The 25,809-nt window shown below is 45.0% G+C and overlaps 2 protein-coding genes across 7 annotated transcripts in view; one reads left to right on the forward strand and one right to left on the reverse strand.

Annotated features, from left to right (window-relative positions):
- Positions 1 to 1,590: 1,590 nt before the first annotated feature.
- Positions 1,591 to 8,077, reverse strand: zftraf1 (zinc finger TRAF-type containing 1). 2 transcript variants are annotated; one of them, XM_064983280.1, is made up of 6 exons: positions 6,950 to 8,077; positions 6,122 to 6,216; positions 5,820 to 5,963; positions 5,062 to 5,282; positions 4,746 to 4,924; positions 1,591 to 4,655 (listed from the first exon to the last, which is right to left on the reverse strand). In XM_064983280.1, exons 1-6 carry the CDS (start codon positions 7,250 to 7,252, stop codon positions 4,443 to 4,445), a joined length of 1,155 nt encoding a protein of 384 aa, XP_064839352.1. In that variant the 5' UTR covers positions 7,253 to 8,077; the 3' UTR covers positions 1,591 to 4,442. The 2 variants fall into 2 exon arrangements, with proteins under 2 accessions (XP_064839352.1, XP_064839353.1); XM_064983281.1 differs by having other exon boundaries at positions 5,071 to 5,282; positions 6,950 to 8,075.
- Positions 8,078 to 11,530: 3,453 nt separating this feature from the next.
- arhgap4b (Rho GTPase activating protein 4b) overlaps positions 11,531 to 25,809 on the forward strand; it is a 28,456-nt gene continuing 14,177 nt past the window's right edge. For 2 of the 5 annotated variants that reach the window (XM_064983283.1, XM_064983286.1), the window contains exons 1-11: positions 11,532 to 11,923; positions 13,127 to 13,260; positions 21,360 to 21,531; positions 21,932 to 22,094; positions 22,279 to 22,341; positions 22,450 to 22,623; positions 23,090 to 23,218; positions 23,808 to 24,029; positions 24,228 to 24,329; positions 24,430 to 24,615; positions 24,831 to 24,915. In XM_064983283.1, coding sequence (XP_064839355.1) covers positions 13,191 to 13,260; positions 21,360 to 21,531; positions 21,932 to 22,094; positions 22,279 to 22,341; positions 22,450 to 22,623; positions 23,090 to 23,218; positions 23,808 to 24,029; positions 24,228 to 24,329; positions 24,430 to 24,615; positions 24,831 to 24,915 — 1,366 coding nt within the window. In that variant the 5' untranslated portion in view covers positions 11,532 to 11,923; positions 13,127 to 13,190. Of the gene's footprint in view, positions 11,924 to 13,126; positions 13,261 to 21,359; positions 21,532 to 21,931; positions 22,095 to 22,278; positions 22,342 to 22,449; positions 22,624 to 23,089; positions 23,219 to 23,807; positions 24,030 to 24,227; positions 24,330 to 24,429; positions 24,616 to 24,830; positions 24,916 to 25,809 lie in introns of all 5 variants that reach the window. The other 3 variants (XM_064983285.1, XM_064983287.1, XM_064983284.1) reach the window with 3 other exon arrangements.

A 25,809-nucleotide genomic window follows, 5' to 3' on the forward strand; every position in this document is an offset into this window, starting at 1 on the left:
ATAAAAGGCCACTGTAAAATTTGCAGTTGTCATACAACACAATGCCACCGATGTCTCAAGTTGAGGGAGCATGCAATTGACATGACTGCAGAAATTGAATGCTAATTTCTCTACCATAAGCCACCTCCAATGCCATTTTAGAGAATTTGGCAGTACGTTCAACCGGCGTCACAACTGCAGACCACATTTATGGCATTGTGTTGTTGAGCGGTTTGCCGATGTCAACATTGTGTACAGAGTGCCCCATGGTGGTGGTGGGGTTATGGTATGGGCAGGCATAAGCTAACAAACACAATTGCATCTTATTGATGTCAATTTGAGATCCGAAGACCCATTTTTGTGCCATTCATCTGCAGCCATCACCTCATTTTTTTAGTATGATAATGCACAGCCCCATGTTGCAAGGATTTCTACAGAATTCCTGGAATCTGAAAATGTCCCAGTTCTTCCATGGCCTAGTTCTTCCATGGCCTGCATACTCACCAGACATGTCACCCATTGAGCATGTTTGGGATGCTCAGGATCGACGTGTACGACAGCGTCTTCCAGTTCCCGCCAATATCAAGGAACTTCACACAGCTGCTGAAGAGGAGTGGGACAACATTCCACAGGCCACAGCCTGATCAACTCTATGAGGAGATGTGTCACGCTGCATGAGGCAAATGGTGGTCTCACCAGATATGGACTGGTTTTCTGATATACACCCCTACCTTTTAAGGTATCTGTGACCAACAGATGCATATTTGTATTTCCAGTCGTGAAATCCATAGATTAGGGCCGAATGAATTGATTTCAATTGACAGATTTCCTTATGAACTAACTCAGTGAAATTGATGCATGTTGCATTTATATATATATTTCAGTTTATTTACACCTTTTGTTGTGGTCCTGTCTCCAAAGTCTTGTCTTCACTCTTAAGGGTCCATCGAGGAGCTGGTGGTTGTGGGACAGTAGGATCTGTAGTAGATGAGGACACCCACTACCATAACCACTGCTGTCCCTTTTGCAGAAAGGAAAAGAGTGATGTGAGGTTTAAAAAAAGACAAAACCACTCTATTAAGACATTTCCTGTGGCAATTTTTTAGTTCACCCTTTCTGCTCAGTATCTGTCTTTCTCTCCCTCACTCACTCTCATGGTCTCCATCGATAACTCTCTCTCACACACACACAAACCTTTACTGATGCAACATGGTCAATGATGAGACAAACACAAATGGATAAAACACACACATTCTGCCTGGCTTCTGTCAGTGCGGGGGAGACACCTCACAACTCCCCTCCCCCCATCTTTCAAAATGCAAAGGGATGTAAGCTGTCTGCTTGGCAATTTGGCTTCATGGCACCCTACAGGTGACCAGTCGGCATTGGTGAGTATAACCCAGGAAGTGACACAGGAACACAAACACTGCCATCTATTTCCATAAAAGGACATAATACACACCACAGTATTGAAGTAAGCAAAGCAAAACTTAGTATACGTGACCGACCAAAGGGGTTATCATCCTCATTGTCACTAGTTTCAGCAGTTAACAATTTGGATAACTCTCACACACACACACACACCACACACACACACACAGGAGAGGAATGTATTTTTCAGTTTCCATGATCTTTAATAAAAAGGCAGCCATAGTGAGATGAGTCAGTGAGTCTATTGGTATAGAGACAAAAAGCATTAAAACACAGAATACAAGACCTAGATAGGCCTGGAGGTGAGACAGATCTATAGAAATACTCAACCTAGATAGATCTGTCTTTACTCCTGACCTATCACAGTAGATTCTACTTTTAGTAACGTCACTCATCATCATAGCGTCACTCAAGTAAGTCTAACGCTCTAAACATGTCACCATAGTAATGCACCACACCCACCCCCTATACACACACACACACTCACACACACACTGCCCCGAAGGGTTCTCCCCCTTTAGAACCGGAGTCATGGTCTAGTCCTCTAGAACAAGGTTGAGCTGGTGGACCATTCAGGTTATATTTTCACTCTCTCTGAGATGAATCACCCTCCCATCGCCAATAACCTTATCTGAGACTAGAAGACTTGGGGTACCTCCCCAAGCTAATGCCTACACTTCAGCTCAGAGGACCAACAGTCTCATGGCACGCAGACAAACTGGGTTCAAACCCTGGGCTTCCCCTCTCTCAGAGCAAGCTGGGGTTCTCCAATTCTAGCAGGTCTCTAGTACAGACCAACCAGATCAGAGGGAGGAGTCCACATGTGTGCAAGTGTGTTTATAGGGATGTGTTCACTTGGGCCCAAAATTAATCTCTCCACACACACACACACACACACACACACAAAAAAAACTAACTACAAAGGAAAAGTTCACAGGTATTTAAATATTCAGGGTTAAAAGAAAATATGAATTGGTATAAGTTAGCTTATAACGTTAATATATAAATCACAACTAATATTTAAAGGGCTAATTAAAATGGAGCATGCAGAACACCTCTCCTGTGTGTCAAAGGGCAAAACACAGCCATCTTGGCTCTGGTCTTGGCTGCTCTCAGATACAAAATGAACACCTGTCCTAAACACACAGACTAGGAGCAGGTCAGGGAGCAAGTGAGTGTGTGTGTGTGTGTGTGTGTGCGTACAGGTGGCTCAAAGACACACATACACCCTTTCCCTCTCCATTGGACAAACTAACTGAGTGGTCAACAGAATTCAAAACTCACATTCACATCTTTGGAACGCGCCGGACCATCCTGCTTTGGTTGGTACAATACATTCGGAAAGTATTCAGACCCCTTGATTTATTAAAAACATTTTATTACGTCCTTATTCTAAAATTGATTAAATAAAAAAGTCCTCATCAATCTACACACAATACCCCAAAATGACAAAAGTGAAAACAGGTTGTTGTTTTTTAAAGTTTGCATTTAAAAAAAAATAATAATACCTTGTTACATAAATATTCAGACCCTTTGCTATGAGACTCAACTGAGCTCAGATGCATCCCGTTTCCATTGATCATCCTTGAGATGTTTCTACAACTTGGAGACCACCTGTGGTAAATTCATTTGATTGGACATGATTTGGAAAGGTGCACACCTGTCTATATATAAATTCCCACAGTTGACAGTGCATGTCAAAGCAAAAACCAAGCAATGAGGTCGAAGGAATTCCCCATAGAGCTCCGAGAAAGGATTGTGTCGAGGCACAGATCTGGGGAAGGGTACCAAATCATTTCTGCAGCATTGAAGGTCTCCAAGAACAGTGGCCTCCATCATTCTTAAATGGAAGAAGTTTGGAACCACCAAGACTGTTCCAAGAGCTGGCCACCTGGCCAAACTAAGCATTCGGGGGAGAAGGGCCTTGGTCAGGGAGGTGACTAAGAACCCGATTGGAGCTCTGTCAGAGGTCCAGAGTTCCTCTGTGGATATGGGAGAACCTTCCAGAAGGACAGCCATCTCTGCAGCACTCCACCAATCAGGCCTTTACGGTAGAATTGCCAGACAGAAACCACTCCTCAGGAAAAGGCACCTAACAGCCCATTTGCCTAAAGGACTCAGACCTTGAGAAACAAGATTCTCTGGTCCGATGAAACCAAAATTGAACTCTTTGGCCCAAATGCCAAGAGAGGGGCTGTAGGAAGGAGGAAACCTGGCACCATCTGTGGCAGGGATTGGGAGATTAGTCAGGATCGAGGGAAAGATGAACGGAGCAAAGTAAAGTGAGATCCTTGATGAAAACCTGCTCCAGAGCTTGAAATGATCTGCAGAGAAGAATGGGGAGAAACCCCCCAAATACAGGTGTGCCAAGCTTGTAGAGTCATACCCAAGAAGAATTAAGGGTGTAATCGCTGCCAAAGGTGTTTCAGCGAAGTACTGAGTAAAGGGTCTGAATACTTATGTAAATGTGCTATTTCAGTTTTTATTTATAATAAAATTTCTAAACATGTTTTTGGTTTGTCATTATGGGGTATTGTGTGTAGAATAATTATTTTAGAATAAGGCTGTAACGTAACAAAATGTGGAAAGGGGTCTGAATACTTTCCGAATGCACTGTATGTGCTACCTTAGGCTCAGGTGTCACCACCGAGTCCATAGCAACACCACCCTCTCTCCCCTAGCAACATCCCCGTCTCCATAGGAAGAACCATGTCAGTCTCTACAGACGAATTCCCCTGGCAACACCACCTTGTCTTCATAGCAACAATGAAAGCACCCCAAGTTAGGGTTCTATAAAACTCTCAGAAGTATGTCAGCCAGTGGTGTGTGTGTCTGTGTAAAGAGGTATCAGTGGTTCAGTGGTGTATCACTTTAATCTCAAACTTCAGGGGGTGAACAAGCTCTCCCTCTCTCTGTTCTCCTCCCCCTTCCTCTACCACTCTTTCGGTCTTCTCTCCCCCCTTCCTCTACCCCTCTCTCTGTCCTCTCTCCCCCTTCCTCTACCCCTCTCTCGGTCCTTACTCCCCCCCCGTCTATTTCTGGATCTGGAAGATGAAGAGTCGAAGGTTGATGTTCTTGGCAGCCAGTAGTTTGTTACACTCCACAGAGTCGGTGATGGGCAGGGGGACGTAGTCTGTCTCGTTGGTGTCGTTGCTGAACGCGTGGTGGTGGATCACAGGCTTGATCCTCACGTCATCGTACGGACCTTTCAACAGCAGGAAGGAACACTCTATAGCGGAGTTCACCTACAGAGAGGAGGAGGGTTAGCGAGAGAGAGTGTGTGTGAGTGTGTGTATGTCAGTGAGTGTGCGCGCATAAGTTCAGTGAGTGTGTACCTTGCTCTTGAGGATGAGCTGGAAGGAGAGGGTGCGTTTGCAGGAGAGGTTAGGGTTGCGTTCAGAGTCGTTGACCCTGGCCTTCAGAACCCAGGTTTGGTTCAACACGGTGAAACGAGGAGTCTCATAGTACAGACGGGTTATAAAGTCATCGGTGCGGTACGGCCGGAACTGGACCTCTGCGCAGGGGAGAGGGAGGGGAGGAATGAATTAGAGAGATCCATGTTTTCTATGTGTGTGACTGGTCCTTCAAGAACGATTGGAACGATTGTCCTGGTAGTCAGGTACGGTGTGTAAGACAGTGCGTACTGTGTACCTAGCCTACCTGTGAAGCCAATCTTCTCGTAACAGAGCAGGGAGAATATAGAGTTGTAAAGGGTTAGTTCTCTGCGGTGGCTCTGGTCCATCTCCCCCAGGATGCCCATCAGCTCTGTGCCAGTCTTGGTGGGGTGGCAGCACTCCTCCTCGTGGGCCGGCAGCTCGTGGAACGGCCCCTTCCACGGGCAGCCAATCCGCTTGTACTTACACTGTGTCACCCTGGCAACATATCAGGAGGTGGGAGTTTAGGGCCAATCATAAGGAGGAATAAGACCATAAGCAAATTTGTTTTGTGTCTATCAGCCAGTCCCAAATTGCTTCCTACCCTTCCCCCTTGGTCCAACCCCCTAGTTTCTGCAGATCTGTAAGGTGGAAGGAATATGGTACAATCTCCACCACTGCACTGCTTATACCCTTCACCCTATAGATCTACAAACATAGAGGGGTTAGGGCAGAGGGGGAGGGGCAAGAAGTGATTTGGGACCGGCTGTATAATTTCTACTGGTTCTGTCGTCAGTAACACCTGCAGCAGGGTCATCTGATCGTCATAACAACAACAGAACAGGCACGCACACACACCCTGTAATCAGTTTGGTCAGTAAGTAGATCAGCTGTTTTCTTTTCAGAAGAGCAGCAAGTCATATCCCCTCCCTCCCCAAGGCCTAAGCAAACCACGTTTCTACAAATACATTGTAGGTCCCCACGAGGATAGAAAAACAAAGTGTGTGTGTGCGTGAATACCAATGAGGTGAGTACCTGTCTTGACACTCCTCTCTCTGGTGCCTCTCTAGGCTGGAGCGAGGGAACTGTTTGAGACAGAAGGGGCAGTCTGTGGGCAGCTCACTCACAGCCTTCTCTACAGCCAGGTTCCTACAACACAGGGACTTACTGATCTCACACCTAAAGGGAGAAGGGGGGGGGGGGGTAATCAATCAACCAGTCAATCCAATTATATTTGTATAGAGACGCGGTTACTAATCTCACACTTAAAACAGAGTCACCTAAATCAGTCAATCACTCACTCAATTCAACTGTATTTATAAACTGTGTGTACAGACCTGCAGTTAGGACACGTGGCCTGCTCCTCTTTCAGACGAGAGTCAGCCAGCAGGTGGATGAAACAGCCAGCACACATCAGGTGACCGTTGGTGCACTGTAGAGCAGAGAGGAAAGGGTTAATGTAGGTGTGCTTGGTGTGTCCATACTGTGGATAGTCGTCTTTATAAATCCGTGTTCATACGCTATACAGAAATGCATAGTACAGAGAAACACACAGGTGTGTGTATGTTGGTGAATGGCCATCTTTTCTAACCAGTCTTTGGGGGTGGGGAGAGCAGGTGTTATTTGAGGGCATACTACTCAGTACCAAACCACAGTAATGACACAGGTGTAAACTGGGTGTGAGGCAGGCAGTTCATTCAGTGTTACATGCAGATGTGTTGGGGTGTGCCTATTTCTCACTCCTAGGGGGCAGCCTGGGATCCACACATCTGTATCTGTTCATGTCTTGTTGTTGGCTAATCTGAATAGAATCGGCAGCCATTTCAGACAACTAGCTATCTATCTACATCCAGATGATTTATAGATCAGATCATCTCTCTGCACTGCGCTGAGCTCTGGCTAACCCTCCTGAACAAGTTAGCTACAGAGTTAACGTAGCTGCTAGGCTGCGGCCCTGGGCCCTACAACTCTTCGCCTATCGTTACAGTCCATGACAGGTGGTGCTCAGTCTACAAACTGTCTTCAACCCCCACTTCTTGCCTGATAGCCTAGTTAGCTAACTATCAGACATGTTAGCTAGGCTTACTTCATACGAAGTTAGCTAGCATTGACAAGAGGGCCAAAGTCAGTAGGCCAGGGACAGGCGTGTTTGTGACAGTATTTACCTGATACACGGAGGCTTTGGGCAGGTCTAGGCATACAGTGCAGCACAGGACTGAATACAGCCTCTCTTCCAGCTTTCCCGACTCTCCTTCCGGCAGTCTCATCCGCTTCTTGGGCGGCGGCTCGTCCGGATCCGACTCGGGACCGAGCCCCTCTCCTCTCCGGATGCTCACCTCCTCCTGCATAGACGGTCCCCCGACGACAGCCTCCAGGGCTGCCCCCACCGCCACAACACCCAGGCCGCCTGAGGAGGAGCCTGGGGTGGCCGCGACGCCCACCTCTCCCCGCTCTTCCACCGAGGACATGGTGGGTGGTGGTGATTGTCAGGCGTTAGCTAGCTACCCGTCACAAATGTTACCTAGCTGGCAGGTTTAACGTCACAGGCAAGGGAAAACCAAGCCACCCAGCTCAGGGTCAGTTGGCTAGCTAGATAGCGTGCCTGTTCGTAGGCAATGTTACGCAATAACGCGCTTGGAATTTAGAATCACGAACCCTCGCGTAACGTTCTGGAATATCCTAAATTGTTATTTGATGATCGTTTTTTGTAGATGGATATTTAGCGATGTTGGCAGATAAGCGAAATTCAGCTAGCTAATAGGCTATAGGTATCAAGCTCACAAAACACTCCAGTTCTCTCCGCTGTCTAGCTATAACAAAACACCCCGTCAGATGTTTTTGTGTTGTCCATTCTTTTATTTGCCGTGCCAGCGCGTGAGCGGACGTTCAGCAACTAACTGCCCGGTTCGGCAGATCGGTTAATGGCTTTACCCCTGTACCAGTTCACTATCCACCGGCCCCCGGGAAGTGTCAGTTTTGGAAAAAGCAGAGATATGTTCAGACAGTTCGCTGGGACTACTCTCTAACTACACAGCCATCTTTGTTTTTCTCCTGTCCGGACGGTCGCCTCCTCCTCCACCCGACTTCACTACACCCTAGCTCGGCGCTAAGTATTTCCGATCCTTACTGGTGTTACTCAGCCAAGGTCACAAAAAAACTAAGCCCGAGTTTCGGAGAAACTGTCAATATTTTGCCAGTAGCTGTTATGGTCTTTCTTGCCAGTCCCTGGGCTGCATCGCGGATTGGCTATCAGTGGAATGTTTTGTTGTATCAGATGACTTGGGTGGGGGGGAAAGAGTGTGGATGCGCATGCGTAGTGGCTGTCTGCAGGGTCAGCGTGGTCAGACCATTGACTGAATATACTGGTAGAATGAATTTAACTAAAATGGAGCACGTCACCTCACCAGCATGGCGTCACCTTCCTGGACACAGCCAGAAATGGCCAGACACATCATGCTACCAGAAAACCCTTCGTTGACCCTGCCCCTGCACAATATACACTGTGCAAATCATGAAGAACACCTTGTAATATTGTGTTGTACTTGTACTCCTCCTTTTGCCCTCAGAACAGCCTCAATTTGTTAGGGCATGGACTCTACAAGGTGTCGAAAGCGTTACGTGGCGATGCTGGCATATGTTGACTTCAATGCGTCACACGGTTGTGTCAAGTTGGCTGGATGTTCTTTGGGTGGTGGACCATTCTTGTTGCAATTCTTGACACATTCAAACCAGTGTGCCTGGCATCTAGTACCATAGGCCGTTCAAAGACACTCAAATATTCTGTCTTGTCCATTCACCCCCAGAAGGGCACACATACACAATTCATGTCTCAAGGCGTAAACATCCTTATTTAACCTGTCCCCTCCCCTTCATATACATTGGTTGAACAAGTGACCTCAATAAGGGATCAAAGCTTCCACCTGGATTCACCTGGTCAGTCGATGTCATGGAAAGAGCAGGTGTTCTTAATGTTTTGTACACACAGTGTAGGCTAGCCTACAAACAGTACTAACAATAGGCCTCTCCTTCATTTGTCAAATGATGTAGACTAATAGACTGATACATTCAGTGATAGGCCACCCCCAGAGGACCCAGGTGTTGCGATCTTGTTAAGGATCATTACAATGTTATTACACTATTTGGTCACTCAAAATAAAAGACTCACAAAGGAAAACTTTGCCATAAATGTTTGTCTTGTATCTGAAACACCCATATTAACTCGTGAGCCGAGAAGAAAGTGAGCAGGTGGGGTTAGAGTTTGAGTAAGCCTTGTCTGTCGTGTAATTCTGTGAGTGTCGGTGGTAGTTATTACGACCATTCTATTTAGGTTTATGTGTTTGAGAATTGAGTTATGCAAGCGGACGGTGTCTGTGTGTGAAATCTATGGCTTCCTTTAGTTTCAATCATGGGACTCTTTTGTTGCTGTTTTTTCTTTACTGTATTTGACTGTATTCATTTATTTACTGTATTTGACTGTATACATTTTCTTTATTGTATTTGACTGCTTTATGTTGTTTTACTGTATTTTACTATATTCATTCACAAGAGGGAAACCTTCAGTCCCTTCCCCCATCTTCCAGTTGTGCCAATCCGGTTGCTGTGATGTGTTTATGGGGGGTGACAGCTGTCAATCAAAATGGCTGAGCAACCCAGGATATCCTCAGGGCAGGAAGGGGGAGCTAGTCTGAATAGTGTGTGGAGGGGTTTGACTTGAGATTGCAGTTTTGTGTGTGTATGTCGGCGTGGGTGGGTGGGGTTGTTAGACGTGTGTGTGTGCATGGGCAGGATCTCATGGTATCAGTTGTCTGATCAGGCACCGTAGGGTCGTAGCATGTCTTTGGCCAAAGGGACATGCCTTAAATGAGCTAAATGACATGGTCAGAGACCAATATCTGCTATTCGCGTGCGTGCGAGCACACACACAAACACACTCACACACAGGTTACTCAGCAGTCACTACCCTACCATCAATCGTCAAACAAGATTAATATGTAGCATATGTACACAAAACAGTTCCCTTTCCCCTTTACACCCAGGAGGAGACAGGAAGTGAACCTGCGCCACAAAAGTCACACTGCCATTGGTGACACCCATCATCATCACCTCCCTCTCACACTGAACCACTCCAAATACAACTAAACTCTTACTTAACAACTTAACTTAACAATTTAACTTACTTAACAGCTTAACTTAAAGACATGCTCCGGATCTTTGGCGACTAGTAAGTCTTTTTGAAACCTCCTGCTTTGAGCTGGATCGATCAATGTGTAGTTCATACATGCGTAATCTATGAGCAGAATTACTGTTTTACCTCAATTAGCCACAAAATCCCTAGTTTGAAAGCAACTGTTTTTCTGGAAGCTGTGCTGCGCCATTTTCTCTACATTTCCCCCCACATGGGCCAGCACCCTAGATATTCGAGTTCAGCCAATGAGCTTCAGCCCCTCGCCATTTGAGTGACAGCTAGCAAGAGGCACATCATGCACACAAAGAGAGAGAGAGAGCAATGACGTGTAGTAGTAAGCAATTTCCAGGGAACACTTTTGCCTCATGAGCGTTGCTTTCAGAACTACTGGTTAAAAAGTATACAAAAGTACCAGAGAATCTCTTTAACTTACCCTGGCTATAGTCAAATCCACAAGACTACATATCACAAACCAGAGGAGGCTGGTGGGAGAAGCTATAGGAGGACAAACTCATTGTAATGGCTGGACTTTAATCAATTGAATGGTATCAAACATAAGGAAACCACGTTTGACTCTGTTCCACTCATTCTCTTCCAGTCATTACAATGAGCCACTCCTCCAATAACTCCCCCCACCAGCCTCCTCTGCCAAAAACTGTCTCGGGGATTCGGTTGTGGTTTTATTGAGGGTTTATCATCGACATCACATAACTACATTCTCCTCATTGCAATAGTGATTTGTAGTTTCCTCAGATACCACTATAGCTCGCGTTTCCCTCCGTATACACCAGGTGGTGCCAATACGCCAAAAAATGCTATTGTTCTGGAATTGAATCAAAAGCATATCACATCTATAGAGTGTTCGTCTATGTCGTGACCTGTTTTTTTATACTGCTGCCACTGTTCTTTTCACTAATGAACCTTATTATTGAAAATGTCATATTTATTTTCTCTATAAGTATAACGTTTTTTGGGGGGTATAGCAAACTATGTATATTTTTTTCTGCTGTTTTTATTATACTGAAACCAAATTGCTCTGCAATGGGCCAATAGAGAATCTGAATCAGCCAATTAACCATTGTTGGCTACATATGTTGAAAATGACTGTATCAAATATGTGGTATAACTAGCGTTTTCTCTCCTCACCACATCCGCTGTGACTGAGCAGAGATGAAGGATGCAGAGGAGACAGTGAGCAACACTGTGTGTATCTGTGTGTATATATGTATGTATGTGTGTGTGTGCGTGTGCATGCATATGTGTTGAGAGACAAGGGGCTGTTCGATGGTGCTTGTATTAAGCTAAACAATACAAGGTCGTCAGAAAAACATTTAATGGCTGAGAAAGAGAAAGGGAGATGGAGGGAGAGTTCGAGAGAATGGGAGGGAGAGATGGAGGGAGAGGGAGGGGGCGATATAGACAGGGAGGGAGGGTGTGAGGGAAAGGGAGAGAGAGAGAGGCTGAGAGGGGAAGACAGTATCTGGTATTTCTAGTAGGCCTCGAGGAGGAAAGAGGAGAGGATGGGGGTGTGGCTTAGGTTATGACATTCACTGAGAGAGAGAGAGAGTTCTGTGTGTGTGTGTGTGAGAGAGCGAGAGGGAGAGATAGGGAGACAGGGAGGAGGGCTAAGTATGTATGTGACAGAGAGGATGAAAATGAGATGGGGACAGAGAAGAGGGCTGTGTGTGTAAAAGAGAGGGAGAAAAAGAGGGAAATATAAGAGAGCTGTGTTTGATAGAGGGAAGGAGAAAAAAAGAGATTGAGGGAGGGCTGTTTTGAGGATGTGCTTGAAAACGGTGGAGGGAGGAGGCAAAGGAGAGAACTGAGCTGAGAAAAATCTGTCTGATCCGCACACTGGTCTCTGCGATAGAGGAGAGAGGGAGGAGGAGAAGAGAGGCGGAAGAGAAGAGAGGATAGGAAGAAGAAGAGAGAGAACACAGAACTGCACAGGGAGGTACTGCTGTCATGGGTTGCGTTATTCATAGCTATGACAGAGGCGTGTGTATGAGTTTGTGTGTGTGTGTGTATGTATGTATGAACAATTAATGTATTACACTGTTTGTGTGAATGCATGTGTGTGTGTGTGTGTCTGTGTGTGTGTGTGTGTGTGTGTGTGTGTGTGTGTGTGTGTGTGTGTGTGTGTGTGTGTGTATGACTGCATTGACCCTGCGTTTGCTGATGTATGATGGATGGAATATGATGGTTAGATTATTAATGATGTAATGTTAGTGCAGAATTTTCAGTGTGTCTGTGTGTGTGTGTGTGTGTGTTTGTCTATATATCTTAATGGTGTGTTTGTGGATGTGCATATAAATTGTGCCGATTAATGTCTTTAGGTGTGTGTGTGTGTGTGTGTGTGTGTTTGTTCATTCGTTTCATATATTGTGTGTGCACATGCACAGTTGGGCAATTTGACATGATCAAATGTTTCTGCGCATGAGCTCAGCTAGCCAACACCGCCATGACACTGCTTCATGATGTGTGTGTGTGTCACACCACTTAATAGCGTGATCAGGGATTTCTATTGGAGCAGACGTATCTGAGACTCTTCATATCATATACAGTATCTATAGTCTATCCACTGATGTTCCAGCCAGCTATCAGTGGATTAGCATGTGCTAGCCAGTTAGTTTTAATAGGAAGCAACATGGAAGAGGTTCTAAAAGGCAAGGTGAAGCTGTCTGTTAGCAGTACAGGATGTGGCAGGGTGTGTGTGTGTTTGTGTGTGAACCCTAACCCTACAGCACTTCATAACCTTCATTATTCAGATTTACTCATCGTCTCCCGATGCGGATGCGCAGGACTATGGTGGATGAAGGAACCAATCTACCTTTTCAGACTGTATTTATCTGGTCAATATGGCAGTGTGTTATGTCTGTTGTTTGTAACAGTGTGTTATATGTACAAATGTGATTGCATTATAAATTGTATTTGAATATTTCAGGACTCTTTGACGATTAGTCCAAATGAGGACTAAATGAGATAAAAGGAGATGAAATCTCCTTATCTCTCTCTCGCTTCCTCTTTCTCTGTCTTTCTCTCTCTCTCTTTTTCTTTCTCTCTTTTCATCTCTCTCTTTCTCTCTGTATCGCTCTTTCTCTTCCACTCTATTCATCTCTCCCCCCCCCCTCTCTCTCACTCATGTTCATCTGCTTAGGCAGATTCATATTGGAGACCTGGAGGATCTATTGACAGGGTTAGAGGTCAGGGACTAGGCAGACATGATGACATCACATGGAAAGCTGAGGATGCAGAGAGGGAGTCTATATGAGTATGACTCCCAGATCAAAGGTGAGAACACATACTTTTCTGTGTGTGTGTGTGTGTGTGTTCATACATACAGTATACTGCATGTACTGTCTAACTTGTGTTGTCGTGTGTATGTTCATGTGAGTTCATACATGTGTGTATGTGTGTACACGTGTGTTCGTGTGTGTGTTCATGCATGTACTGTGTGAACTTCTTTTGTGATCAACTGTTTTTTATTTAGTGATAATAACTGTCAGCAAACATGAATACATACAAACACAATTAGGTTACAACTCCCCTCCCCCATCCCAGCCCACCCGAGGACTTTAGGGATCAAATTAAATCAACACACATTGACCAGAAAAATAAAAAATAAAAACTTAAAGCAGCACATTCAAAGTACCTTCTGTAGCTCCGTGAACGCACCACAGACACTGACTGTACAAAATATTAGGAACCCCTTCCTAATATTGTGTTACACCTCCTTTTGCTCTCAGAACAGCCTCAATTTGTTGGGGCATGGACTCTACAAGGTGTCAAAAACATTCCACAGTGATGCTGGCCCATGTTGACTCCAATGCTTCCCACAGTTGTGTCGAGTTGGCTGGTCGTGGATCTCTACTGCGAAAATAGCTTGTTCCATCTCATCCCTCAGATGCTCAATTGGATTGAGATCTGGTGACTGAGCAGCCCACTGCAGTAAGCTGAATTCACTGTCATGTTCGTGGAACCTTTCCTGGACAATCCTAGCCTTGTGGTATTGGGCATTATCCTGCTGAAAGAAATGTCTTTTCATATGGATACACTGCTGCCATGAAGGGATGCACCTGATTGGCAATGATGTTAGGCTATCCTGTGGCATTCAAAAATTGCTCCACTTTTATCAAAGGGCCCAATGTGTGGCATAAAAACACACTCCACACCATCACACCACCATCACCAGCCTGCAATGTTGACACATGGCATGATGGATGCATGTACTCGTGTGGTTTTCTCCATACCGTGGTCCTCCCATCAGCGTGAAACAGCAGGAACCGGGATTCATCAGACCAGGCAATGTTTTCCCAATTCTCCAGTGTCCAGTGTTTTCATTCCTTAGCCCACTGCAACTGCAGTTTCTGTTTTTTTGCTGAAATAAGTGGAACTCTGTAAGGTCATCGGCTGCCATACCCCATTCGTCTGAAGATACAACAAGTTGTGCATTCTTTTATGGGTCTTTGGGCAACAATGTTGTAATGGGCTGTCTCTTCTCCTTTGTCTTCCTAATGTTTTGTACACCAAAAAAGTGAGTATACATTGATGGATAAAGAGTGAGTGTTGAGGCTTCCATCGTACTACAATCATTTTCTTGGCAGCCTTTAGGCCAGCAACAAATCAAAACAAAGTGTATTGGTCGTGTACACAGATTAGCAGATGTTATGACAGGTTCAGCGAACAGTGCAATACCTAGCAATAAAACACTTATTACACACATAATCCAGCAAAATACAAAAAAATAAGTTACATAGGCTGAGCCATGACTAGAATACAGTTATACATATAAAGTGGGTGAAACAATATGTAAACATGGCCACGCAGTCATGGGTGAACAGGGAGCACAGGAGGGGGCTGAGCATGCACCCCTGTGGGGCCCCCGTTTTGAGGGTCAGCGTGGTGGTGCTGTTGCCTACCTTCACCACTTGGGGTCAGCCCAAGACCCAGCTGCACAGGGAGGGGTTCAGACCCAGGGAGCTGAGTTTAGTGATGAGCTTGGAGGGCACTATGGCGTTGAAGGCTGAGCTGTAGTCGATGAACAGCATTCTTATAGGCATTTATCTTGTCCAGGTGGGATAGGGAAGTGTGCAGTGCAATGGTGATTGCGTCATCTGTGGATCTGTTGGGGCGATAAGTGAATTGCAGTTGGTCTAGGGTGTCGGGTAAGGTGGAGTTGATACGGTCACTAACTAGCCTCTCAAAGCACTTCATGATTACAAAAGAGAGTGCTACAAGGCGATAGTCATTTAGTTCAGTTACCTCCACCTTCTTGGGTACAGGAACAATAGTGGACATCTTGAAGCATGTGGGGACAACTGACTGGAATATGGAGTGATTGAATATGTCCGTAAACACTCCAAACATCTGCACATGCTCTGAGTACGCAGCTTGGAATGCCATCTGAGCCAACAGCCTTGCGAGGGTTAACATGCTTAAATGACTTACTTACGTCGATCATGGAGAACGAGAGCACACAGTCCTCATGACCGCTGGAGGCCCGTGTCGGTGGCTCGATTTTGTTTTCCTCGAAGCGGGCGAAGAAGGTGTTTAGCTCGTCCAGGAGCGAGGCGTTTGTGTCCGCGATGTGGCTGGCTTTCCCTTTGTAATTCGTGATTGTCTGGAGTCCCTGTCACATAGGTCTCATGTCTGAACCATCGAATTGCCACTCCACTTTGTCCCTGTACTCTCGTTTTGCCTCTTTTATTGCCTTACAGAGGTCGTAGCTGGTCTGTTTGTGCATGTCCATTTTCCCAGTCACCTTGCTATGGTTAAATGTGGTGTTCTATGCATTCCCTGATTAACCCAGTCACAGTGGGTGTATACACTGAATATACAAAACATTAGGAGCATCTTCCTAATATTGAGTCGCACCCCCCTTCTCTTTTGCCCTCAATTCGTCAGGGAATGGACTCTACAAGGTGTCAAAAGCATTACAAAGGGATGTTGGCACATGTTGACTCCAATGCTTCCCACATTTGTATCAAGTTGGCTGGATGTCCTTTGGGTGGTGGACCATTCTTGATACACACAGGAAACTGTTGTTTGAAAAACCCAGCAGCCTTGCAGTTCTTGAAACCTAGCACCTGCTACCATACCATGTCTTGCCCATTCACCCTCAATGGCACACATACGCAATCCATGTCTCAATTGTCTCAAGGTTTTAAACTCCTTCTTTAACCAGTCTCTTCATCTACACTGACTGAAGTGGATTTAACAAGTGACATCAATAAGGGATCATAGCTTTCACCTGGTCAGTCTATGTCATGGAAAGAGCAGGTGTTCTTAATGTTTTGTTTACTCAGTGTACATTGATACTATTCTCAGAGGCAACCCGGAACATTTCCATGTCCGCGTGATCAAAACAATCTTGAAGCATAGATTCCAATTGGTCAGAATGGCAGAATGTGCATCTGACAAAGATACATGAAGTACAGAAAAACATTTAAAAAGTCAAATAAAAGGAGATGCAGGAATATTTAACACAGTAGACAAGTTTGATGCTACTTCATCCCAGAATATAGACACCTAAGGGCATTCCCAAACCATGTGTATAAAGGGACCAGGGCCTGTGGTATGACTTAAAGTAGTGATGGATGTTTTAACAAGTGTTTTAACAATCCATCTTTCCTACAACAGCAGAAGATGTAACATGCGTTTCCCAAAACAGAGAGAACCAAAGTAACGAAAGAAAAGGAGCGCTGTTCTCAGATCAGCTTTCTCCATTCAAATCTTTCTATAACATTAGAATTGTTTCAGAACTCCTAGATAGATATTACCACCTACGGCTGCAAATATTGAGGCAGCTTATTGTAATGCTTACCCAATGAAAATACACTAAATCAGATTTGGCACATGTTAGGCTATCACATGTATGTATGAAACCCTTTTTAAATCAGCAGATGTCAAAGTGTAATGATGACTCCGTGAGTCACGAAGCAGGTGCAGGTAAAACATTTAATGAAAACAACAAACATAAAACAAGCCAGCGTAACAGAAGCGCAGTAACATGAACACAGGTGCAAGACCAACTGAGCAATGAAAAAAGGAAGGGACCTATGAAGGGGAGGTAATGAGGTCCAGGTGTGAATCATAATGATGAGTGCCAGGTGAGCGTAATGATGAGTGCCAGGTGTGCGCAATGATGATTCCCAGGACCGGTGGTTATTATTTTGGCGATGCCGGAGGGGAGGAGCAGGAACATGACACAAAGTGCTTATACAGAAACCTAGCCTAAAACCCCAACAGCAAGCAATGTAGATGTAGAAACACGGTGACTTGGAAGAAACCTAGTGAGGAACCAGGCTATGAGGAGTGGCCAGTCCTCCTCTGGCTGTGCCAGGTGGAGATTATAAGAGTAGATGGCCATTAAGGCCAGATTATTCTTCAGGATTTTCAAACATTCATAGATGACCAGCAGTCAAATAATAATCACAGTGGTTGTAGAGGGTGCAATAGGTCAGCACCTCAGGAGTAAATGTCAGTTGGATTTTCATAGCTGAGTATTCAGTGGTCAAGAGAGCAGATGAGGTACAGAGAGAGAGAGAGAGAGAGAGAGATGGAGAACAAGAGAGAGAGGGTTGAAAACAGCAGGTCCTGGACAAGGTAGAACATCTGGTGAACAGGTCAGGGTTCCATAGCCACAAGTAAAACAGCAGAAACTGGATCAGCACCACAACCAGGTGGACTGGGGACAATCGGGAAACATTAGGCCAGGTAGTCCTAAGGCATGATCCTAGGCCTTAGGTCCTTCGAGAGAGAGAGAGATGGGACAATTAGAGGGAGCATACTTAAGTTCACACAGAACACCAGATAAGACAGGAGCATTTCACTGGATTGGACAGATTGAACCTAGCCCCCCGACACATAGACTATCGCAGCATAGATATTGGAGGCTGAGATAGGGGGGGTCGGGGGACACTGTGGCCCTGTCCGACCTATACCCCCGGACAGGGCCAACCAGGCAGGATATAACCCCACCTACTTTCCAAAGCACAGCCCTCGCAACACTAGAGGGATATTAACAGACCACCAACTTACTACCCTGAGACAAGGCTGAGTATAGCCCACGAAGATCTCCTCCACTGCACAAGCCCGAGTGGGCGCAAAATTGGACAGGAAAATCACATCAGTGACTGAACCCACTCAAGTCATGTATAGTAAAAAAAAGCCTGGCACGACATGACGCACCCCTCCTAGGGACAGCATGGAAGAGCACAAGTAAGCCAGTGACTCAACCCCCATAATGGGGTCAGAGGCAGAGATCCCAGTGGAGAGAGGGGAGCCGGCCAGGCAGAGACAGCAAGGGCGGTTCGTCACTCCAGTGCCTTGCCGTTCGCACCCCTGGGCCAGACTACACTCAATAATAGGACCTACTGAAGAGATGAGTCTTCAATAAAGACAAAGTTCGAGACCGAGTCTGTGTCTCTCACTTGGATCGGCAGACCATTCCATAAAAATTGAGCTCTATAGGAGAAAGCCCTGCCTAGGAACAATAAGGAGGCCTGCGTCTTGTGAACGTAGCGTAAGTGTAGGTATGTACGGCAGGACCAAATCGGAGAGATAGGTAGGAGAACGTCCATGTAATGCTTTGTAGGTTAGCAGTAAAACCTTGAAATCAGCTCTGGCCTTAACAGGAATATGATCATTTGGGGTTCTAGTCAAGATTCTAGCAGCCGTATTTAGCACTAACTGAAGTTTATTTAGTGCTTTATCCGGTTAACCAGAGAGTAGAACATTCTGGTAGTCTAATCTAGAAGTGAAAAAAGCATGGATTAGTTTTTCTGCATCATTTTTGGACAAAAAGTTGAAGATTTTTGCAACGTTACGAAGATGTAAAAAATATTCTTGATACGTTCGTCAAAAGGGAGTTCAGGGTCCAGAGTAACACCGAGGTCCTTCACAGTTTTATTTGAGACAACTGTACAACCATTAAGATACATTTTCAGATCCAACAGCAGATCTCTTTGTTTCTTGGGACTCAGAACTAGCATCTCTGCTTGGTCCAAGTTTAAAAGTAAAACATTTGCCACCATCCTCTTCCTTATGTCTGAAACACAGGCTTCCAGGGCAGGCAATTTTGGGGCTTCACCATGTTTCATCAAAATGTACAGCTGTGTGCCGTCCGCATAGCAGTGAAAGTTGACATTGTGTTTCCGAATGACCAAGAGATAGAATATATAGTGATCAATTATATATAGTGATCAAACCATCCACAGAGACAAACTGATATCTTTCTGACAGATAAGATCTAAACCAGGCCAGAACTTGTCCGTGTAGACCAATTAGGGTTTCCAATCTCTCCAAAAGAATGTGGTGATCGATGGTGTTAAAGGCGGCACTAAGGTCTAGGAGCACGAGGACAAATGCAAAGCCTTGGTCTGACTCCATTAAAAGGTAATTTACCACCTTCACGAGTACAGTCTCAGTACTATGATGTGGTCTAAAACCAGACTGAAGTGTTTTAAATGCATTATTTGTCTTCAGGAACGCAGTGAGTTGCTGTTGCTGCAGCTTTTGCTAACATTTTTGAAAGGAATGGGAGATTCGATGTAGGCCGATAATTTTTCAAACCTGTAATTAAAATAGATTTTTTGGGGGGCTTAGAATCATTTGATTTAGACAACATGCCTACCACTTTGAAGATGAAAAAATATTTTTTTATTGTGAAACAAACAATAAATAAGACAAAAAAATAGAAAACTTGAGCGTGCATAACTAATCACCCCACCAAAGTCAATCCTTTGTAGAGCCACCCTTTGCAGCGAATACAGCTGCAAGTCTCTTGGCACATCTAGCCATTATTCAAGGCAAAACTGCTCCAGCTCCTTCAAGTTGGATGGTTTCCCCTGGTGTACAGCAATCTTTAAGTCATACCACAGATTCTCAATTGGATTGAGGTCTAGGCCATTCCAAAACATTTACATGTTTCCCCTTAAACCACTCGAGTGTTGCTTTAGCAGTATGCTTAGGGTCATTGTCCTGCTGGAAGGTGAACCTCCGTCCCAGTCTCAAATCTCTGGAAGACAAACAGTTTTCCCTCAAGAATTTCCCTGTATTTAGTGCCATCCATCATTCCTTCAATTCTGACCAGTTTCCCAGTCCCTGGCGGTGAAAAACAACCCCACAGCATGATGCTGCCACCACCATGCTTCACTGTGGGGATGGTGTTCTCAGGGTAATGTGAGGTGTTTGGTTTGCACCAGACGTAGCATTTTCCTTGATGGCCAAAAAGCTAAATGTCAGTCTCATCTGACCAGAGTACCTTCTTCCATATGTTTGGGGAGTCTCCCACATGCCTTTTGGCGAACACCAAACGTTTTTGCTTATTTTTTTCTTTAAGTAATGGCTTTTTTCTGGCCAATCTTCCATAAAGCCCAGCTCTGTGGAGTATACGGCTTAAAGTGGTCCTATGGACAGATACTACAGATACTCCGCAGTGGAGCTTTGCAGCTCCTTCAGGATTATCTTTGGTCTCTTTGTTGCCTCTCTGATTAATACCCTCCTTGCCTGGTCCGTGAGTTTTGGTGGGCGGCCCTCTCTTGGTAGGTTTGTTGTGATGCCATATCCTTTAATTTTTTAAATAATAGATTTAATGGTGCTCCGTGGGATGTTCAAAGTTTCTGATATTTTTTTATAACCCAACACTGATCTGTACTTCTCCACAACTCTGTCCCTGATCTGTTTGGAGAGCTCCTTGGTATACACGCACCACTTTTCAGTTTGTATTTTTTTTTAGAATGTTTTGAGACAGTCATTTTTTTCAATTCACTTAACCAATTTGGACTATTTTGTGTAAATCCATTGCATGAAATCCCCCAAAAAATCTATTTAAATTACAGGTTGCAATGCAACAAAATAGGAAAAATGCCAAGGGAGATGAATACTTTTGCAAGGCACTGTATTTCAATATGATTGAAATAGGCCTATAGCCTACTGTTTATATTATAATGCAGTCACCTCAGTTTTTATTTGAAGCTTATTTTTATATGTAGCTTGTTTGTATCAATTGAATAGACTTTGGTACCTTTGCATTTGTAGTCACCTTTGTTCTGAGGTCAGAGAGATGGATAAACCATGTGATTCTATGTTTGGCTGAGCTCTTCTATGTATATAATGACTCGGGATGGCAAACAGGCATCTAACAATGCATTTAGCTGTGGCCTGAGTGGTTTGAGGCAGGCGTTAAATTACGGGTGTTTTCGACTTACATTTACATTTTTTATGTAACCTTTATTTAAGGCAAGTCAGTTAAGAACAAATTATTTTTTACAATGACGGCCCATTAATAATGATGTTTTTTGATCAGATCTGTTCGTGATCGCCTCTGTTGTGAACTTTGTACGTGTGTCTGTGTGTGTGCGTGTGTCTGTATGTGTGTGTGTGTGTAGACCTGCGGGCCCAGCTGTGTGACCAAATGAAGGTTCTGGACTGTCAGGTGGAGGTCAAAGGTCAACAGCTGTCTGACCTGTCCGAGTTCTTCCGTCGTCGTGGTGACATTGAGGCGGAGTATGCCCGTGCCCTCGACAAACTTACAGAGAGGTTCACCCTAAAGACCAAGAGGTGTGTGTGTGTGTGTGTGTGTGTGTGTGTGTGTGTGTGTGTGTGTGTGTGTGTGTGTGTGTGTGTGTGTGTGTGTGTGTGTGTGTGTGTGTGTGTGTGTGTGTGTGTGTGTGTGTGTGTGTGTGTGTTTGTGTGTGTGTGTGTGTGTATGTGTAAAGAAAAATTCTGCATTGTTTATTTTGCTTTTTTTGCTTGATCTGTTTATACTGGCTGGCAGACATTATTATTGGTGGAATGTTAGTAAAGGGAACTCAATGATAATATTATGTAAATTGGTTTAAGTCTTGCCCTCTTTGTCCTCACCCTGTCTCCCCCTGTCTCTCCCCCCTGTCTCTCCCTATCTATCTTTCCCCCTCTGTCTTTCTCTCCTCTACCCCCTCCTCCCCCTCCCTCCCTGTAGGAAGGAGCAGAGTGGTCAATCAGTGTCTCAGTGTTGGTCAGTTTTGTTGACTCAGACACGTGCAGAGAGCAGAGAACATGCAGCGCTGAGTGACTCCTGCTCACACACACTCACACAGCGACTCACACACTGCTCAGAGGACACACACCGCCTGGCAAAACGGGTAAACACACATTCATATTTACAGTACCTGAACAAATGATCGACCCACTTCCTTTGGCTTCCAGTCAAGATCGTCTGTACATAAAATGATACGTATTTTTCACTGATCGACACAACTCCAAAATCTAAAAGTGAAAATGTGATAGCGTGTTACACTGTCTGATGACTGATATGTCTCTGATCAGAGTAAGGAGGTGGGAGTTCAGATGCAAGATGAGCTACTGAAGGTCACCACTGAACTGCAGACGGTACGAACATATCTCAGTCACTAACGATGTGGGCAAAAGTAAAAAGATGAAGATTGAATCACTAGTGTGTGTGTGTGTGTGTGTGTGTGTGTGTGTGTGTGTGTGTAGGCTCTGAGGACATACCACCAGTACCATACAGAGAGTCTGACAGCGGAGGGGAAACTAAAGGAAGCCACACGATTGGAGGAGAGACAGACAGGGAAGTCAGCTGAACTGGGGATAACCCAATCAGGAGGCCAGCGGCGGAGCTCTGTGAAGAAGATGGAGAAAATGATGGAAAAGGTAAAGGGTCGCGTCTGACTACACTGCCAGATCTCACAATGTATTTACTATAACAGCTAACCACATCGTATGATATAACAATCTGATGCCCGACTGCACAGTCCATGATGTGGCACATAACCATTTGTTAATCCAATGCAACGTCTGCAATGAAGTCAGCCTGGAGGGTGGCCAAGGTTGTTGTTGAGATGTGTGTGGTTTTCATATGGCACAGGATACAGACAGTTTTGTAGAGTTTTGAGTCAGACATCCTGTGCCACATGAAAACCACACACAACCGAACAATAATGTGAGCTACTTCTGTAGTGCCAAATCAAACCAACTACATCTAGTGTCAAACCCCTTGACCCTAAACCCTAACCTCTCACTCCTGGCCTGAGCCTGTACCAAAGGCAGTATGGATCAAGGGACCTTTGTTGTCATTAGCTATTCTTTTAACCAAATTGTGTGTGTGTGTTCTCCATAGAGACATGGCAGAGTGCAGGAGACCCAGCTGAAGTGCACTAAGGCTCGTAATGACTATCTGCTGAATCTGGCAGCTGCCAACGCAACTATGAACAAGTACTATCTACAGGATCTCAGCACACTCATAGACGTGAGTCAGTGTGTGTGTGTATGCGTGTTTTCGTGCGCGCTGGTGCCTTTGTGTGTGTCTGTTACGCAATCTTATATTATTGTGAGCGGACCAAGTAATTGGGCGTCACTCTAAAACGGGAAGGTGGAATAAACGAGTCAGGAGTAGGTTTTCTTGATTGAACACAGTTCTCTATTGAGGGCATTTGGTCAACAAAAACACTCCAACATAATCAATGAAAATCTTCCAAGGAAAAACATACATCTTCTTCTCCAGATGAAACAGGAACACAATAGGATTATCTTTAAACTACAACAAAAAGTCACGGGATTGTCACCGTCTTAGTGGTTCTTCCTGGATAGCTCCTCTCTCCCGGTGGCCATCTTCCAGAGATAGTTTTCCCCTCCTCTCTCTGCTGGTTCCATTAGTATCTCTCTCTCTCTCTCTCTCTCTCTCTCTCTCTCTCTCTCTCTCTCTCTCTCTCTCTCTCTCTCTCCCTCTCTCTCACACTCTCTCACACACTCTCTCTCCCTCTCTCTCACACTCTCTCACACTCTCTCACACACTCTCTCTCCCTCTCTCTCACACACACACACTCTCTCCCTCTCAGTGTACTGACCTGGGGTTCCATCTCTCCTTGGAGCGAGTGATGAGGTCCTACCTAGCCAGCAGGGGGCGTGTCCTGAAGGCTGAGGAGGCCGGGCTGAAGCAGCTGGAACAGGAAGTGACATCACTGGATCAGGGCGGAGACAGAGACGCTCTCCTACAGAACCACGACACAGCATTCTGTCTGCCCTTCCGCTTCAGTTACCATCCTCATGAGGGAGACCAGGTACACACACATTCATGTTCATCCATCAGTGGATGATGACCGTGACACATTTTATCAGAATTATGGAGTGTAAAGATGGCTGTTGATGAGGCCAATATGTGTCCTGTATATTCTGTGACACACTGAACTTGAATGTAGTGCTGTTGGTTCACACACCAGTACACCTGTTATACTATACACATCCCTAATGTGTTCCAGGTGGGCGAAGTGAGTGCGGAGAGCCAGGTGAGGTATGAGTTAGAGACCAGGTTCCAACAGCTCCAGTCCCGCCTCTCCACCGAAACCTTGGAAACAGAGGAGGTGAGGTTTTCGCTCTATTCTTAATCTATCCATTGATTTATCGAACCATGGATCAATCGTTTGATCCATTTTCTATCTATTGTATGTATCTATTTTCCAGGTCAGTAAGACACTGAAAGCCACCCTCTCCGCGCTATTGGACAATATGTGTGACAGTGACAGTAACCCCCCCCCTGACCTGCCCATCAGCCTATCACACGACCCCATGGGAACCGCCTCTGCCTCCAAGCTAGCCCTTGCCAAGCGGAGAGCCAATCAGCAGGAAACAGAGACATTCTACTTTACGGTGAGGACATCCCATTGGTCAGGGGAAGGTGTGAGGGGAGTCTAATGATAGTATTATGGATTGCGTCTCCTTATAGTGCTTCTGTGACCATCTAGGTTTGAATCCCGGGACATCTGAAAAACACAAGACTGTGTTAGCCAACTGAGCTCAAGCTGTGTAAACAAGCTAAAGCTGCAAAGGTTAAAGTGTGTATCTCTGTTTCTATCGTTTGTCAGAAAGTTAAGGAGTATCTGATTGGAAGCTCCCTGATCTCCAAACTACAGGCTAAACATGACCTGCTGCAGGAGGCCATACAGAAAGGTACTTCTACTATACTACCACTGCACTACTACTGTACTACTACTATTCTACTACCTTACTAATACTATACTACTACTGCACTACTACTGTACTACTATACTAACACTATATACTACAACTGTACTACTACTATACTTCTACTACTGTACTACTGCTCATTGAGATTTAAAATCTCTTTTTCAAGAGCGTCCTGGCCAAGATAGGCAGCACCAAGTCATTACAAAAATTACAGACAAACAACATGAAAAACTACAAGTAATCTAGTAAAAACCATAGAATTCACAAGAGTATAACAAAATCAAAAACAGAAAATTAAAAACATTGACAGGTCAGGGAATCAGTCTCAAGATCATTCATCAGTGATTTAAAAATACCAATCGGGACAAGATCTTCCAGTTTAAAAGTATTTTGTAATGCGTTCCAAGACGATGGTGCAGAGTACATACTGTAAGTGGTTCAGCTATGAAATCAGCTACCAGATTTAAAAAGCAGGGATCCAAAAGATCAGGACCTGCAGGCTTTCTCTGATCTAAGGATTTCAGGGCTTTATGTACCACCTGCACTGAGAATGACAAAAAGCTATAAGTTTGACCAGCTCTCACTGGTTCATCCACACAGGGTTGTACAGAGACAGAGGACACTGGTTCACCCACACAGGGTTGTACAGAGACAGAGGACACTGGTTCATCCACACAGGGTTGTACAGAGACAGAGGACACTGGTTCATCCACACAGGGTTGTACAGAGACAGAGGACACTGGTTCATCCACACAGGGTTGTACAGAGACAGAGGACACTGGTTCATCCACACAGGGTTGTACAGAGACAGAGGACACTGGTTCATCCACACAGGGTTGTACAGAGACAGAGGACACTGGTTCACCCACACAGGGT

This window comes from Oncorhynchus masou, chromosome 13 (genome assembly GCF_036934945.1).
Source record: "Oncorhynchus masou masou isolate Uvic2021 chromosome 13, UVic_Omas_1.1, whole genome shotgun sequence".
NCBI lineage: Eukaryota > Metazoa > Chordata > Actinopteri > Salmoniformes > Salmonidae > Oncorhynchus > Oncorhynchus masou.